The 14,457-nt window shown below is 41.2% G+C and overlaps 1 protein-coding gene across 2 annotated transcripts in view; it reads left to right on the top strand.

The window, feature by feature from the left end:
- COL15A1 (collagen type XV alpha 1 chain) overlaps positions 1-14,457 on the top strand; it is a 361,488-nt gene that overhangs the window by 299,404 nt on the left and 47,627 nt on the right. For both annotated transcript variants that reach the window (XM_068236615.1, XM_068236614.1), the window contains 5 exons: positions 2,226-2,300; positions 3,116-3,181; positions 4,054-4,107; positions 5,421-5,501; positions 11,891-11,926. In XM_068236615.1, the coding sequence (XP_068092716.1) occupies positions 2,226-2,300; positions 3,116-3,181; positions 4,054-4,107; positions 5,421-5,501; positions 11,891-11,926 (312 nt within the window). The remainder of the gene's footprint in view (positions 1-2,225; positions 2,301-3,115; positions 3,182-4,053; positions 4,108-5,420; positions 5,502-11,890; positions 11,927-14,457) is intronic.

The following is a 14,457-nucleotide window of genomic DNA, read 5'->3' as shown; positions in this document are numbered from 1 at the left end:
CCTCCGTGCCTCACAAACTGACACAGGTATCTAACTTTTTTTTATTTTTTTTTGAGCAAACAGGCCTTGTAAGTCCTTTAAGAAGAGCAAAACAAGACACTGCCCAGTAGGTACTGAACTCTGTTGTAAACTGGGCATTCCAAAATGATCATAGCAAACCAGTGGGTGCAAGATAGGTGGGTGCTAACACCAGCAGATGCCTGGTGGCCGTTTTGCTTAGGGAGCGCGTCCACAGCGGTTGGCTTGCAAATTGGTGATAGTACTTCTTACTATAAGACTGCACTCACAGTGACTTTTATTCAATTGAACAGTAGCTATTGCGAAGACTGTTCTTAAAAAGATTATTAACAGTCATTGGGCCTGATGCACGAAGCAGTGGTACTAGTGGCAGGGGTAACCAACATTCGATACTCTATTAGCATGTTACTTGGGTTATGCGTGCATTCAAGGTCATACTGGGACACTAAGGGCCCACCAGGAAAGCCCCGAGCACCCCCCCCATATATATATATAGATAGATAGATAGATAGATAGATAGATAGATAGATAGATAGATAGATAGATAGATAGATAGATAGATAGATAGATAGACATAATTTGGTAGGACATTAGATTACGGTAGGGAATAGATTGTGAGCACTGATGACAGTCTACAACAGGGAGATGTCCACATGCGGCCGCAGCAAAAATTAATGGATGTCACCACGCACTGGAACATGGGCGTGGTCATAATGGGTCATGGGCAGACTTAAAAATACACAAAATAAGTAGCGGTGTTATTCACAAAGAGTGAGTCAGACCAGATACATTTTAGATAAAATAACCAAGTAGTTACATGCCTCATGATAATTCATCAAGTAGTCAAATGCCGCAAAATAAAAATATTAAGTAGTCAAACACCTCCAGATAAAATAATTAAGTAGCCAGGTGCCTTACAATGAACAAAATAAATATCCAGGTGCATCACAATAAAATAATTTAGCAGCCAAATGGGCCCTGTATACATAAATAAAGTTGCCATGTTCCCCCCCAAAAAGAAGTGGTCATATGCCCATATATATCAGTATTAGTTAGCCAGTGCTGGCTGGGGAGGGCTGAGTGCTTTGCTGGGTGGCCTTAGAGTATGCAGGGCCAGGATTTGGGCCTGAGGCAAGTGTCATATGAAGGGCCTAGAGCCTGAATATAGGTGTCCCCAGTATTGGTAGCAAGTTATAGGTGTCCCCATTGTAGGTAATTGGCTATAGGCACCCCCAGTATAGGTAGCAAGCTATAGGTGTCCCCAGTATAGGTAGTTAACTATAGGTGTCCCCAGTATAGATAGCAAGTTATAATGTCCCCAGTATAGGTAGTTAGCTATAGGTGTCCCCAGTATGGCAAGACAGTTCAATAGGTGCCCTTAGTATAGGTAGCCAGGTCTATAGGTGCCCCCAGTATAGGTAGCCAGGTCTATAGGTGTCCCCAGTTTAGTTAGCCAGGTCTATAGGTGTCCCCAGTTTAGGTAGGCAGGTCTATAGGTGTCCCCAGTTTAGGTAGGCAGGTCTATAGGTGTTCCCTGCCTTGGAAGGGGGCGGGTAGTGGGCACAGAGCAGCGGGGAAGCCTCCCCCCCCTCCCTCACCTGGGGGCCCCCCTTCTATGCTCCCCCCTCCAAAATTGCAGCCAGCAAGCGGCAGTAGCAGCGGGGAATGGCTTACCGAGAATCAGAGAGCTCTGTGTGCCGCTGCTGGTCTGGTCTTCTGCACTGCGTGAAGCCTGCGTGCATTGCTATGGTATTGGATTTTATGCTATGGTATGCAAGTGTTGCTATGGTAATGAGCGTTGTGCTAATAGGCTAAGACGCTTTGCCCCCTAGAACCAGTAAAATTGCTGTTCACTGCCTGAGCACAGCCCCTTCTTCATGGATCAGGCCCATTATGTGAAATACTTACTGGACATCTGTACGCCATTTCCAGGCAACTCGTATTTCTATGCTCCAGTTTTCCACATTACCTATGAAACTATAAACAAAAGGTGTGTATATAAGGAAGATATTTTCATTATTAGTTGTTTTTAGCACTTTTAAAGATATAAAATTGATTAACATAAACAAAGTAAATGGTAAAATACATTGTTTTTATTTTGCAAACAAAATCAATTTTTTTTATTTTATTTTTTCTGTAAATTTCTAAGTAATCTACTGTTTAATGTTTGATCTTGTGTACAACTGCCTCACTAGTTTATTTTACAGGGTGAGAAAGGAAAAGATGGCAAAAGCATTGTTGGCCCTCCAGGTCCCCCAGGACCAGTAGTGACTCTGCAAGAAGTAAGTGCATATTTTATTGGTTAAACTTAAAAATATGTATCGATCAACTTGTTTTTTTTTTATAAAATATCGTATTTATGATAAAGCACTGTATTATAACATAATATAACATAATGCCTTTTGCAAGAAAATAATCATACTTTTAAAAAGCACTGGCCCATATCCTATTAACTTTTCTCCTGAGTCTTCTCCAAGGCGATATTTTCAAACCTCACCAATAAAACACAAATGACCCCTAACTGCTGTCACTGTCATTGAAAAAATGCTTCCATTCAAATGGAATGATGTTAGATCCCTTTCGAACAATGTTCAGTGGCTGCCAAAACCATTGCGCTTCATATTGAAATTAGCACACTGTATAACCCTGACTCATGAAAGGCTATTAAAACTGATGTGCGCACACAAGCTTTATATAATATAGCATTAGCATCAAAAAGGCCAGTTGATGAGATGAACATGAACATGCAACCCAAAGAGCTTTCTTTACACTTGTTCTCCAGGGCTGAAAATCATTAGATCATACAAAATTCTGCCCTGAATTTATGAAAAATCATCTGCTATAAGATGGGAGACATTTTCAACCCACACCTGATTCATATTGAGCCAAAGTTTGCTGAAAGGCTAGTAGAGTATTATTATTATTATAATTATTATTATTATTATTATTAGATGAATAAATGCTTGCACTCCTTCAGGCAGAACCTTCATGCCTGAACTTTCATAACCATACAGAAATAAACATTTAATTCATTATTATATTTGTGGCAGAAGATGAGTCACGCAGCTGAAATGTCTTATTGTTCTTTTTGATACAGCTGCTGCTTAATGATACAGAAGGAATTCTGAACATTTCCAGTACTCTGTACCAAGCTGGACCCCCGGTAAGTGAAAAGTATCGGGACTTGATCCCTCGGGCAACAGTTTGGCATACGTATTGTAACGCTGCTGGTAGGTTGGGCGCAGTGTGAGCCAAATAGCTGCTCACCCTGCTGCCGCTGAAATTCCTGGCAGCAAATAATATTCTTCCTTCGAGTCATTGCAACTCAGAGGGAGAAGTAATTTGGGATCCTGCAATCCCCAGCGCACAAATTACCCATGTGCGGGCTGCGGACCATAGCATTGCAGCTATAGCTGTGCACAACTGTGTGGCCATGTGCCAAGAAGACTTGCTTCAGCAGTATGAGGCCAAGTGCTTTACAGATGTGTTGATAGCCTATTGGGTAGCTATGCTGCTATGAGGGGGGAGGAGGGATAGCAGTGCAGTCAAAGATGGATTAGTTTTGAGCAGGCAGGGTGAGTAAGTAAACAATGAGTTAGTTTAATAAATATATGCTACATAGCTCAGTTGAATGAATGAAAGGATCAAAGAAAAATACAGAAAATGTGAAATTAAAGAGGAATTAGTTTGGATAGTGATCCTATATCAAAATATTAATTTATTGGTGTGTAGATAAGTGCTGAAAAACACAGAAAAATATAGTGTTCTTTACAGCTTTTGTTTGTGTCGGCCAATAGTCCAAAATGATACGCTAAAGCAGAGACAATGTTTTGTTTTTATTACAATTGTGAAGACTTTTGTGCAGTACTCAACTCCCTATCTTTAGAGTAGTGTGTCACAAGAACTCCACACCAGGTACATATACTTCCTTTGTTTCACAATACTAAGCTTATTTTAATAATGTGGGAGAACGTTTACGTGTCACTTTCCAAGTATGAATTACCATCTGACTTACAACAGTTTCTTTTCTCTAAGGGACCAAGGGGACCAAAGGGTGACACTGGCCAGTCTGGCTTTAACGGCACAAAGGTAAGAGTATACAAATATAAGCAATAAAGTAGGTATGGCTACCACTTTAAAATGAACCCACTGAGACCAGTTTTATAGAAGACATAAAAACGGATGATATTCAAATTTGGGCTGGTACAGCTCTTGTATGGACATTTTTAGGAGACACTGTACTGATGGACTTTTTCCTGTGTTATTTTTGTTAATTGTTCAAACTCTTGCTTCCAGCCAATATGTGTCTCTGAATCTTGATACACTTATTCATTGTCTGTATGTTTGGCATTTTGGAACAACTTAGTATAATTTTTATATGATTATTTATTGCTACTTTACAATTGGTTTAAATCTTTTACTGGTTGGTCTGAACTGGTTTATACATTGTCTATTGTCTGTCTGTACTATTTTATGCTAATAAAAAAAGTGTTACAAGAAAAAAGGATCATATTCCGGAATGGAGATATGTGGATAAACAGATTTGTCAAAGGATCCTATGTTATCTGTTTTCAACATGTCCTCCATTGAGGTAGCACAATGCAAAAACCTGTCTTGCACTATCTTTCTGGACAGAGGGGGGCGGGGGGAGGAGCCAGAGCTCCAGGACAGGAACAGAGCCGGCAGGGTTCTAATCTGTTTCTCACATTGCCCGCATTTAGATGGCCACTTCTAGTTTTGACTGTCAAGAACCTGAAGGGGCCAGACTTCGGGTTCTGGCCATAACATATATATTGTTTGTTTTTTTAACTATCTGGGATGGAATTGGAGAAAAAGTGTATTTTTTTCATCTTTTTCTTGTTTTTCCCTTTAAAATACATAGAAAATAAACTAATTACTGAAAACAAATATTACAGCAAAAAAAAGGTAAATTTGTGGCAAAAAAACAAGATATTGATCTTTTGGGTGTGGTAAGCAGTGACAAAGTTATGGCCACACGAATGGGAGAAGCACTGACAGTTAGAGTAAAATAGCCCGTAGGGTTAAGTGGTTAAAGGAATTCATTTGATCAGTTATTTTACTGAATGCACCCAGATCTTGGTATCAGCAAAACAGAAAAAGACATCACATTGCACTGATAAGTATTATTTTCATCTATAGGCTAAAATGTTATTTTATCACTTTCAAGGTTAGCAATGTTTGTAAACTCCTTTGCTGCAAATAAAGCAGCTAAAGAATCCAATTTACAAATGCTTTTGTTATGAATGCATTGCCAACCAGCATCCTGTCTGGTGATGCAAATAAAGTAAATGTTTAATGCAAAAAAATGCATGTTCTTTACTGCTGCATGTCCTTTCTTTCAGAAGTAACCCTATTTATTTGTTGCTAATAATCTATTTCAGGGAGAAAAGGGGGAACCGGGTGCAATCATAGCAGCTGATGGCTCTTTACTTACAAAATTAAAAGAATTCCATGGAGAAAAGGTGAAAAACCTTAACTGTTCTATAATTATTTTATCCAGTCACACATGTGGGCTGATATTTTCATAGTCTCTCCTTTTTCTTGCTTGTTTTGCAATCATCAATTTATCATTTCCTATTGCTAAGAATTAGTCTAGTGGACTGACTGAGCGCTTTAGGACTGTGTTGTGCATTTCTTGTTTGTTGTCACTGTGTATTTATTTAAAAAAAAAACTGTTTTTATTAATTCATATACACAGTTTCCTTGGGTTGAAGTACACCTAGAGCAATTTATGTCCAGCTGTAAGGATCTGCTCAGCTGTCTGCACGGGCAGACAGCTGTTTGTTCATTCTTTAGGTCTGAATGCTGCAGGTTTCTGGAAAAGAGACCTGTCTTCGCGTTGCAAGTTTCAGAGTTGCTCTGCTGAGGAATTTGCATACACTTGTCATGCAAATTGCCTAGCTGCCTCCTTTGAAGGCTTGCAGTATAAATACCATGTTCTCCCAGAATCCCTTGCTGGTCATGATGGTTTGTTCCAGCAAACTCTCCTGGAGTGTCAGCCTTGCTGTCATTTGCTAAGATTATCTTAGAGTAATTCCCGGGGACTGCACTAGGCATCCCTTCTAGTGCAGTCAGGTTGTATTATCTGTATTGCCTTGTTCTGTCTCTCTGTCTTGATTGTCTTATCGCCAGCGGCGGTCGACAGGAAATCGTTCTGTCTGTCTGAGAGTGTAGGCCAGAGCTGTGGTTGCTACCGGCTGCTCCATCTGTCTGGATTGCATTCGCCCTAGTGGTAGCGGCAGTGCTTCCTTCTGTATTCTGCCTTAGGGGTGCTAACCAGAGCAGCGGTTGCTAGTGGTAGCCCCATCTGTTTGTCTGTCTGGATCGCATCCGCTGTAGCGGTAGCAGCGGTGGTTCCTTCTGTGCTCTGTCTGGGAGTGTAGGCCAGAGCTGCGGTTGCTGCTGGCTACTCCTTCTCTCTGTCTTGTCTGGTACGAACGCTTGCTGTAGGCTCGGTGAGGTAACCGTTTAGCAAGCGCTCGCGTTCTCTATTTCGTGTTTGTGTTGTATTGGTTAGTTAGGGTGGCACGCTTATCACTGGGCGCCTAACGCACGGTGATCGTGTCTATAACGCGTTCGCTGTTGCGAATGAGTGCGGTGTTCGCAGTTAGCTAGCGTTTGTTATTTTCCTTGATGTTCTAATTGTTGTTGCTTGCTGTGCCTTTTGCTACTCTCGTGGTCTGTCCTGCTCAGTCTTGTGTCTGTTGGCAATCACCAGTCTGGCGATTGCATTCATACTTTGTTTCTGCTGATGTGTGTTCACCGTCGCTGGGTGGCGACTAGATTGGTGGACACACATTCATTCTGTCTCTGTGCTCTTTCTTTATACTTATGCTCTGTCTAGTTCGGTCTTGTGTCACTATTGGCAATCGCCACTCTGGCGATTACGTTCCCACTTAGTTTCCGTTGTTGTGTGTTCACCGTCGCTGGGTGGTGACTAGATTGGTGGACAAAATTTCCAATACAAGGATCGCACACACGTCGGTAGGTAGGCTGGTGCTGGACCCCCAGGCAATGTGCAAGTAATTTTTATGAAGGAGTCCGCACACAAACCGTAGAAGCAATAAACGTGAAGTATTTATTCTCCCATCACATACATGTGCAGACACGGTCTGACCTGCTTAGGTCGATGCACGTTTCGGGGCCACGCAGGGTCCCCTTTGTCAAGACAGATAGCAGATAAGACATACACCTTGTCAAACCAGTATACAACTATAGATATACCCCCTAATCTTTTTGGAACAACCCCTGGGCAGTTCCATCAACCACAAAGCTGTTAAATTCAAAATAGCTGTTGCAATTCAAACATGTCTATTTGCAATTCAATTGCATTGCCTGAATGTCAATAGGTCTACCGACCTGTCAATCAATCTTATGACACTCTGATGGGTGGTTCCATCAATCTCAAAACTGTTACAATTCAAATAGCTTTTACAATTCAAAAATGTCTATTTGCAATTCAATTGCATTGCCTAAATGTCAATAGGTCTATCAGCCTGTCAATCAATCCTATGACACTCCGATGCACTGCATGTCCCAGCAGAGTGTCATAAGATTGATTGACAGGTCGGTAGACCTATTGACATTCAGGCAATGCAATTGAATTGCAAATAGACATGTTTGAATTGCAACAGCTATTTTGAATTTAACAGCTTTGTGATTGATGGAACTGCCCAGGGGTTGTTCCAAAAGGATTAGGGGATATATCTATAGTTGTATACTGGTTTGACAAGGTGTATGTCTTATCTGCTATCTGTCTTGACAAAGGGGACCCTGCATGGCCCCGAAACGTGCGTCGACCTAAGCAGGTCAGACCGTGTCTGCACATGTATGTGATGGGAGAATAAATACTTCACGTTTATTGCTTCTACGGTTTGTGTGCGGACTCCTTCATGAAAATTAGATTGGTGGACACACATACATTCTGTCCCTGTGTTCTCTCTCTCTTTAAGGGCGATCTTGCCCTCCATTGCTTCAACTTGTACAATTCCCATCTGGCGTCTGTGGCAGTGCAGGGGCTGTGTTCGTCTGCACTCCACAGCTCCAGGTGGGAATCTCCCTCTACAGGTGCATAGCACCATAGCTGGGTTCTCTCAATTTCCGTAGTGTCGGTGCGCGTCCTGTGCGCTGACCACGGAAATAGTTCGGCAATTGTTACACCAGCTTTCCTTTAAAGCAGGGGTGCCCATTAGGTAGATCGCTATCTACCGCTAGATTGCGAAGGACTTCTTGGTAGATCCTGACCCCACTACATTTTCCATTCTGTATATACAAGTGTGCTCCTAAAATTTTACATAGGTAGATCATTTTGACTTGCTAATTTTTCAAAGTAGCTCACAAGCCAAAAAAGTGTGGGCACCTCTGCTTTCAAGGAATCATCAATCAAATAATGCTGCCCCATGATACACTTACCTGGGGCTTCCTCCAGCCCCTTGCAGCCGACATGTCCCACACAGCATCTCCGCTCGTAGCCGCCGGCCTGGGTGCAGGTGCCTACCTCCTCTACTGCGCCTGCATGAGCACTGCTGTCAATCAAGTCCACCTTGTTCACAGTGTACAGCGCAGGCGCAGTAGTTCTGCACCTTCAGAGTACACTGCAGACAACATAAGCTTGACTGACAGCGGCACTCGCACAAGCGCACTAGAGACGACCTCAAGACCACCCTGTGCACCGGCGGGGATCCCGAGCTGGCGGCTGCGCTTGGTGATGCTGAGTGGGACCTGTCGGCTGCAAGGGGCTGGAGGAAGCCCCGGGTAAGTATCATAGGGCATCATTACTTGATTGATGTTTCCTTTAAAGTTTTGGTTTTCTGTGGACCATTTTGCTGGATTTTGAGTTTTATACATTAGTCCTATCATTTCTTTTATACAATTTACCTACTTTAGTTAACTTTTCTCCTTAGTTTTCTCACAAAAGATGTTTTCACACTTCAAGCAAATGTGAAGCGAGCTAAAAAAAAAAAAAAAGAAGTTAAATCTCACAGAGCCTCTGTTTAAGTGCGCTCGGTCCACCACTGTTCTCCGTTCACGTTTAGTGCCTTTGAAACTCCTCGGAAGGCTTCAGATGTACTTGGGTCCCCGTGTACTTTAAAAGACGAATGTCTGCATACTGCGCACTTGTAAGTTCACACTAGCACGTGTGCAGTATGGAGCTGTTTGTCTTTGGAAGTATTTGGGAATGTAGTACTTCTAAAGGCTGTCAGAGGAGGGCTGAAGATATTCACCAAGCTAGTCAGGGAACTTTACCAGGGCCGGGTGGTAGAACAAGGGGGGGGGGGGGGAGAGGACTGGGAAGGTTCTATGGGATCCAGAGCCTAACCCTCTCCATAAGTGAGTATCTAATTTTTTTTCTTTTTTTTAGCACACCTCAGATTTACTTTAATTAATAAAATACCTTTTCATCCCACAGTGAGCAGAACAGTAACTTTTCTGAAATTCACTTTTACTAGTGCTTGCTTGGTGCTGAAAAGTTAGTGTGTAAACAAGATAGAAACATATCTCTTGGGAAAAGACTTAAAGAGACACTGAAGCGAAAAAAAAAATTATGATATTATGATTTGTATGTGTAGTACAGCTAAGAAATAAAACATTAAAGAGACTCCGTAACAAAAATTGCATCCTATTTTTTATCATCCTACAAGTTCCAACAGCTATTCTAATGAGTTCTGGCTTACTGCAGCACTTTCTACTGTCACAGTCTCTGTAATAAATCAATGTATCTTTCCCCTGTCAGACTTGTCGGCCTGTGTCTGGAAGGCTGCCAAGTTCTTCAGTGTTGTGGTTCTGCTATGAACTCCCCCTTCCAGGCCCCTCTATGCACACTGCCTGTGTATTTAGATTAGGGCAGCTTCTCTCTTCTCTTTTACAAGCTGGATAAATCGTCCTCTGAGCTGGCTGGGCTTTCACATACTGAAGAATTACAGACAAGGGCAAAGCTGTTTGCAGGAAGAAATGAGCAGCCTGAAACTTCAGTGCATGAGAACAGGGGAAAGAAACCCACAAATGATCTCTTGAGATTCAAAAGGAAGACTGTATACAGCCTGCTTGTGTATGGATGTATTTTCTATGTGTGGACATACTGTACATCAACCTACTTCCTGTTTTGGTGGCCATTTTGTTTGTTTATAAACAAACTTTTTAAAACTGTTTTTAACCACTTTTAATGCGGTGAGGAGCGGCGAAATTGTGTCAGAGGGTAATAGGAGATGTCCCCTAACGCACTGGTATGTTTACTTTTGTGCGATTTTAACAATACAGATTCTCTTTAAGATCAGATACATCAGTCTAATTGTTTCCAGTACAGGAAGAGTTAAGAAACTCCAGTTGTTATCTCTATGCAAAAAAAGCCATTAAGCTCCACCACTTTCAAAGTCGTGGACAGGGCTGTCTTCTGACTTTTATTATCTCAACTGTACGTAAACAAATGTCTTTTCCTCTGCCAGAGGAGAGGTCATTAGTTCACAGACTGCTCTGAAAGAATCATTTTGAATGCTGAGTGTTGTGTAATCTGCACATATTAGAGAATGATGCAATGTTAGAAAAAACACTATATACCTGAAAATAAAAATATAAGAATATTTTCTTTGCTGCTAATCTTCTAGTAATTATTCATTCATCTTTTTTCGCTTCAGTGTCTCTTTAAGAGAAAAGTCAGCTGTATAAGGAGACACCTATAATTATAAAGAGACGAGACGACCATAATCTATTTTCTTGTTGCAGAAAATGGGGGGGAGGAATTGAAGCCAAGATTACACTATAACTTCATTGCAACACGAGCATAACTCGACATGCACGTGCACATTCTAATGCCCACATTCATTTTCATAGCGTGAAGACTGTTATGGTAAAAATGAAAAAAAAACTTAACACGACACACGAGTTCACACCAAACATTTTACCATATGGGCAGATGGACAGGCAGGCAAACAGTACCTACCGATAACATAATTGCAAACATAATAGAATCAGAATCACTTTTATTCGCTAAGTACAACAGGTGTCGTACTCAGAATTATTTGTGGTTCACATGGCATAGGCAAAGTACATGAGACATGTAATACTGATGTGCAAAACAGATATTTACAGATATCTGCATATGCGCAATGGTACATACTGTATGATTTTCACATTTACAATCACAGGACCGGAGATCAACAGTTAGTGCAGCCCGTGGAGCCTACGTTAAATCATTAATAAGCAACACTTTCTCTATATAACATAATAATAGCCAACAAACCCCCTATATAAAAAATTTGCCAGCATTTCCCATGAAAAAGATAATAGCCAACACATTTCCCATATAACAGAATAGCCATTATTTTCCCATATTACACTATGGGCAGCATTTCCCCCCTAAACATTATAAAAGACAACATATCCTCTGTAAACAAATAGGCAGCGCCTCAATAAAATGTCACTCAAGATAATTGCAAACAAAAATTGTGATCAACAAAAGTCTAAGGTATGTACTTACCAGTACATGAAAACTATGTTAGTGATAAACCAAAACAAAAAAATGAATTTAAGTAATGTGTAATAAATCCATTCTGGACTTGGAATATCCTTTGAAAAATTATTTCAAAATTCCACTTTAATGAGAACAGTCTTTATTAATATTATACTGAATATGGGGCAAAACTAAAATAGCAATCCACACAGAAATCTTTAAAAAATGTATTAAACAATAGATAGATAGATAGATAGATAGATAGATAGATAGATAGATAGATAGATAGATAGATAGATAGATAGATAGATAGATAGATAGATACTGTATATATAGGATTTTTTATACGAAAACAAAATGCCAAAGATTGTTCAATAATATATTACTTTGCTTTTTTATTCCAAGGGTGAACCTGGTATAAGAGGACCACCTGGACCTATGGTAATAACATAATTTATTGCATGTCTTGTTCTCAGTCACCTTGTCTGTGTTTGTGTATATCTGCTTACCTGTGTCAGGGTTGTCGCTGTAACAAGAAGGAGTGACATAGCATCGTCCTTCCGTGTTACTATTTCCCTAGTACTTTCAATATTTTGTGCAGTGATTGCTTTAAAATTGTCTACCTGAATCTTAACTATGGCTATCATCTGTACTGTAAAAGAATCATCTTTTCCCAGGATGTCTGCAGATTTGTGTCATCGTGGGCAGATTGAAGTGCTGGAATCTACATTTTTAGGCATTTTTTTCTCCATCATGGAGGGTTGTCTTTTAATGGCCATCGAAGCAGGTTGTAGGTTTGAAGGTCATCCCAGTAAAAATGCATGCAGCCGTGTGAAGTCATACTGCACTGATGTGAATATCACATAATAATTTTAAAGCAGTGTCTAATATTGTAATATAACAAATGCAGTCTGTGCAGACCAGACCCACTCAGCATTACTGGTTCTAAGGGAAGGCTGAAGTGAGAGGATTATGGAATGTACCTTTACCTATCTCCTCCCCCCTTCAGCCGCTAGGAGATTTGGGTGCTGGGTAAAGCCGATAAACAGCTCACCCTGCTGCTGCAAAAGTCCTACTATTCCCCATCCAGGTCGCCGTAAATAGTGGGGAAAGACGCAATTCAGCTGCCAGCTATTTCTGGCGCCTGAATTACATTTTTTTATAGTAATTTTGCGGGCACCTAAATTACTCACTGAGCGCCATAATAGCCATATATAGCCATAATTCCTATTACGGCCTATGGTGGCGCCAGCTGCACCCAGATCTCCTTTGCTGTTTTTACAATACTTGGCACCCCAACACTCTAACCTTGCCCAACATGCAGTACTTACTGATGCCTACCCCCTACCTCCCCCCAACATAAAGTGCTTCCTAACCCTAATCTCTGGACCCTAATTCTCTCATAGATCTACTTTAAACCTTTGCCCTAACCCTCCTAATATAGTGCCTAATCATCAGCTCTAACGCTGACACCATTTAGCTATGGGGTTTTACATTGGGCCTATCTAGAACTTCATAGGTAACAATTGATATATTCACCAAAGCTGCCAAGGATACCTGCAGTGTCATAGAAGTCAGTGGCATAGCTAAGGAGCTGTGGGTCCCGATGCAAGTTCTACAATGGGGCCCCCCCAAGCACTCTATACATAACAATTGGTACGGCGCACCTAAACCTGCCAATGGCAACTACAGTGTCAGAGGTGCAAGAAGGGGATGGGAAATAGCTTGTTAATGATTAACACTATTCAAAGTATCTATCTATAGAAGTGATTATTATGAGCACAGGACCAATAGAGAGCTAAAAATGTATCTGAGGGAGGGGCCTTCGGGGCCCCTCTGGCCCAAGGTCCCCGATGTGGTCGCAACCTCTTTAACCCCTATTGCTACGCCCCTGATAGAAGTGTAAGCAGAGAAGGGGAACAATTTGACTACCACTATTTACCGCACATATAAAGGTTATCATTACCAGTATAGCACCACTGAAGAGCTAATGCAGCTGCTAAGAAGGTCACCTCTACATTATGATTACAGCTCCCATCTGAAGAGTTTGTGGTACTCAGGTTCTGAGGTGAAGAGCAGTAGCAGCACTGTGCATGGCTGCCACTTTTGAACTTGGAAACAGTGTGCCACAACATTTTGGTGGGTGTTAAAGAATGATTATTTCTAAAATAACCTAATTTCCCTTATTCCTCTTGTCATTAAAATCACATTTAAATGTAGAATGTAGGTACACTAGAAGACCCACTCCAGGCACAAATTAATTCCCTGATCTGTATAGACCAGACATGGGCAAACTTGGCCCTCCAGCTGTTAAGGAACTACATGTCCCACAATGCATTGCAGGAGTCTTACAGCCACAGTCATGACTCATAAAGGCAAATGCATTGTGGGACTTGTAGTTCCTTAACAGCTGGAGCTTTGCCCATGTCTGGTATAGACAGTTACATAAATTGTTTGTATATCTATGCGTAGAAGCAGTTGATTTTATACAAATTACTTGTAAAGCACCTGTTCAGGCCAGATACTGGCTAGTTCCTGTATGACAAGCTGTCATTGCTATAGGCTACAATCTCCTCAGATGAATTTACTCTGTCCTTTCCCTACTCCAGTCTGTGCAAGAGGATGATGCAATCCAAACACTAGTAGGAGCCTAAATCTGACACACCACTGCTGATTTTTAGATGCAGAAGTCTTATTTCACACTAAATAGGTAACATTTGAGGACTCTGATTATTCTAATTACTAAACTTATAGTTGGTATTACTACATATGTGCCTGGAGATCGGCTTGAATGTGTCTTGTTTACATTTAGGGATTCTCATATAGGATTAAACAACTACAGCAGAGTTCTGGTTAACCGGAACTTAGGCATCCTGCAGTCTCAATTAACTGGTAGAAACTGCTTACAAATCCTTCGTGCGCCGTCCTTTGCTACTTCACTTCTTGCAGCTCCTAGCTGCTTTACAGCGTCC

The sequence above is a fragment of the Hyperolius riggenbachi genome, chromosome 5 (genome assembly GCF_040937935.1).
Source record: "Hyperolius riggenbachi isolate aHypRig1 chromosome 5, aHypRig1.pri, whole genome shotgun sequence".
Classification (NCBI taxonomy): Eukaryota; Metazoa; Chordata; class Amphibia; order Anura; family Hyperoliidae; genus Hyperolius; species Hyperolius riggenbachi.
This window is presented reverse-complemented; position numbering and strand designations above follow the sequence as displayed.